The sequence below is a fragment of the Notolepis coatsorum genome (genome assembly GCF_963971535.1).
Source record: "Notolepis coatsorum genome assembly, chromosome: 12".
Taxonomy (NCBI): Eukaryota; Metazoa; Chordata; class Actinopteri; order Aulopiformes; family Paralepididae; genus Notolepis; species Notolepis coatsorum.
The window spans coordinates 3935449-3939016 of record NC_140176.1 but is presented as its reverse complement, the minus strand read 5'-3'; the positions used below and the strand labels follow the sequence as shown (position 1 = coordinate 3939016).

General features: G+C 56.7%; 1 protein-coding gene across 1 annotated transcript in view; it reads left to right on the top strand.

Moving 5' to 3' along the window:
- Nucleotides 1–2114, top strand: part of adgra1a (adhesion G protein-coupled receptor A1a) — a gene marked incomplete at its 3' end in the record, with an annotated part of 89354 nt that extends 87240 nt beyond the window's left edge. Inside the window, exons 8-10 of the mRNA XM_084326724.1 lie at nucleotides 479–937; nucleotides 1030–1704; nucleotides 1775–2114. Coding sequence (XP_084182850.1) covers nucleotides 479–937; nucleotides 1030–1704; nucleotides 1775–2114 — 1474 coding nt within the window. The remainder of the gene's footprint in view (nucleotides 1–478; nucleotides 938–1029; nucleotides 1705–1774) is intronic.
- Nucleotides 2115–3568: the final 1454 nt, after the last annotated feature.

Sequence of the window (3568 nt, the reverse complement as noted above, 5' to 3'; positions counted from 1 at the left end):
AATATGCTTGGCGGGTAGATTCTTCCCATCTACCCGCCACTGGCCGGTGAGTCAAAAAGTTAATTTCGCTCCCTGTACAGGACATTGTTTCCTTTTCCATGTGGGGATTAAATTGTATCTACAGAATATATTCAAGCTTATAGACAAGTAGCCGGAAACAACAAGTGATATCTTCACTTGTCTTCTGAGATCTGAGATCTCCTGCGTTGTCCTCAGGGCTGGTCAAACGTTTATACTCCCCTCCGTCACGGGGAAAGAGACAGGAACCTCTGATTGTAGATTAGCAGCCGGTGTGGAACGAGCGCGTCTAGGGAAGCGTGCATGTCGGGACTGAGTGACAGCGCCACGCGACCTCTGGGGGGAGCTATCAGGCTGAGGCACCTGTTCAGATGCAGTCCTCACAAGACCCCCATCTCTTTCTCTCTCTCTTCCCTCTCTCTCTCCCCCCCTCTCCCCCTCTCCCCCCCCCCTCCCTCAGCTGCTGGATGGCGTGGGAGCCCAGCCTGGGCGGTCTCTACGGCCCCGCGGCGCTGCTGGTCCTGGTCTCGCTCCTCTACTTCCTGGTTACCTACATCCAGCTGAAGCGCCACCCGGACAGGAAGTACGAGCTGCGCACCACCAGCGAGGAGCGGCAGCGGCAGCGGCTGGAGTCCGGCGAGGCGGCCCCCCGTTGCCACGGTGATCACGGCGGCGCCGGCGTGTCGGTGCTGGCCAACGAGCACTCCTTCAAGGCCCAGCTGAGGGCCACGTCCTTCACCCTGTTCCTGTTCCTGTCCACCTGGGCGCTGGGCGCGCTGGCCGTCTCCCAGGGACACTTCCTGGACATGGTGTTCAGCTGCCTGTACGGGGCCTTCTGCGTCACGCTGGGCCTCTTCCTGCTCATCCAGCACTGCGCCAAGAGGGACGACGTGTGGCAGCGCTGGTGGGTCTGCTGCCCGTCCGGCGGGGGGGAGAGGGGGGGGCGGGGGCCGGGGGGCGGCGCCGCAGAGGACCTGCCGCCTGGACGCGCAGCCGCTGCTGTCCCCCCAGGTCGGCCACGTGGCCCCCCCCGCCCCCCGCCTGCTACCAGCTGCCGCCGTCTCCCCTGAGCCCCGCCACGGCCAATCACGCGGGTCCGTGCTGCGTGGCCGTGCACGGTCCCGCCCCCGTGCCGGCTCCCTCGCCCCTCCTGGCGGCCGCGCCCCCCGTGCTCTCGCCGCTGCGTCCGCAGTCGCTCCCCGACGAGCTGCCGCGCCCCGCCCTGCCGCTGCAGAGCTGCCTGAAGGACCGGACCAAGTCGCGCTCCTTCAACCGGCCGCGGCCCTGCCTGCGGGACTACCGGCACCACATGACCTCCACCAGCATGGACGGCAGCGTGCACAGCGCCCACCTGGACAGTCCCCACAGCTGCCACCTGGAGGGCTCCCCGCTGGCCTGCCCCAGCCCCCACCTGGACTTCCAGCTGGCCTCATGCCCCAGCCCCCACCTGGACTTCCAGCTGGCCTCGTGCCCCAGCCCCCACCTGGACTTCCAGCTGGCCTCGTGCCCCAGTCCTCTCCTGGACAAGCAGCTGGCCTCGTGCCACAGCCTCTACCGGCAGAACTCGCTGCACAGCGCGCCGGACTCCTGCCACAACCTGGCGCACAGCCTCCACGCCGACACCCTCTCCTGCCACAGCATGCACCTGCCGGCGCACGAGGTCCACACCTGCCGCCGGCACCCGGCGTACGGCACCCCCCCCGACCCCTTCGCCGCGACCATCCGCCGCGAGAAATCCGAGCCCTTCGCCGTCCAGCGGCGGCAGCGGGACCCGGGACACGTACAGCCGCGGCTCCAAGATGGCGGACGGAGACGAGGACGACGAGGAGGACGTGCTGCTGCTGGAGGTGGAGCAGACGGCGTTCCCCCGGAGCACGCTGCCGCGACACGCCACCCTCAGGAGGAGCGCCGTGAGCCGCAACGGCAGCCTGCAGGACGACTTCCTGTTCGGCTCCGACGCCACGGGGAACATCCGGACCGGAGCCTGGAGGAACGAGACCACCGTGTGTGACGTCACCTGGAGGAACACCTGGGCCCTAACGAGACCCCTGTGTGACGTCACCTGGAGCCTGGGCCCTAACGAGACCCCCGTGTGACGTCACCTGGAGCCTGGGCCCTAACGAGACCCCCGTGTGACGTCACCTGGAGCCTGGGCCCTAACGAGACCCCCGTGTGACGTCACCTGGAGCCTGGAGCCTAACGAGACCCCCGTGTGACGTCACGTTCTGCTGGAGTGACTTCCTGCTGTAAACTACAAGCTGTAGTGTCTTTGCTGTGAGTCCCACTGCCCCCCCCCCCCAAAATAAATTAAAGAGAAGAAAAGAAAACAAGGTTTTTCATCATAATGAGGACGTTTTTTAAAAGGAATATCCAGAGACCGTTCCTCACACGCTCGACGCACCCAGTTTACAGTTTGTACTAATCTCATTTACATCCACGCAATTTCAATACGGGCGCATTTTGAGAGATGTCCTTGATAACTGTTGTTATGATTACTTTTCTATCGATTTTACTGAACAAATTGTTTTTATTTTATATATATATACGTATACTATATAATTCTGTTAAGAGTTTTTTGCACATGATAACACTTCTGAATCAGTGTGAATTAGGGGTGTAACGGTACGTGTATTCGCCCCGCCAATAGGTGAAACTAGGGTTGCACATTTTACAAATATATGCTCAATATCTTTACTTTACTTTACACTGGCTTACATTGATCTTTAACGTTGAATATTAAGCTTGTATTGCCTTGTATTTAGATGATGATTAAAACGTTAAAGCTTGCTTAGGCACACTGACAAGCGGACAGAAAATATTAACAACGCACACTCACACTCTGCACTCAGCTCTCCCCTCCTCAGTCCGCTCCCGTTTACTACACAGCCTAGGTGTCCCTGAAACAAAACCAATTATTATGTTTGTAACACAGCAGGGTCATTACATTTTTACAGTTTTCTTTAGTTTTCTTGTTCGCCCAATAATGGTAACCAATGGAAAGACACACGCGTGTGCGCGTCGCGAACACACACACCGACTTTCTCCGCAGACTTTCTCAGTCACAGCTGATAATAAAAAGCACTACATACGTTTGGACTGATCATCTGAGCTCCTCTCCAGTTGCTGCTACTGTGTTTAAATACAAAATATTGATAAATCCTCTGCTGTGTCCATCCATCGTTGTGTAACATGTCATCTGTTCTCTAGTCTTCTTCAGTCTCGGCCTCACGTTAAGTTAAATCCTCTCTACAAGTGAAACTGAAACTAAGTTGTTAAGGGGGCAGTAGGCAATTAATTTACTCAGTGGATGCCTGAACACAGAATGACACCAGTATCACTGACTACTACCACGGCAAGACTATAGAATATCATTCTATTTAATAATTATAATTATAATAATAATAATAAATATATAATAATAATTATAAATATTTGTTTCCTGTTTCCCAAAATCGTACCGAACCGTGACACCAATGCCGAGGTACGTACCGAACCGTGGCTTTTCTGTGTACCGTTACACCCCTAGTGTGAATGAGTATTTTAGTTGTGT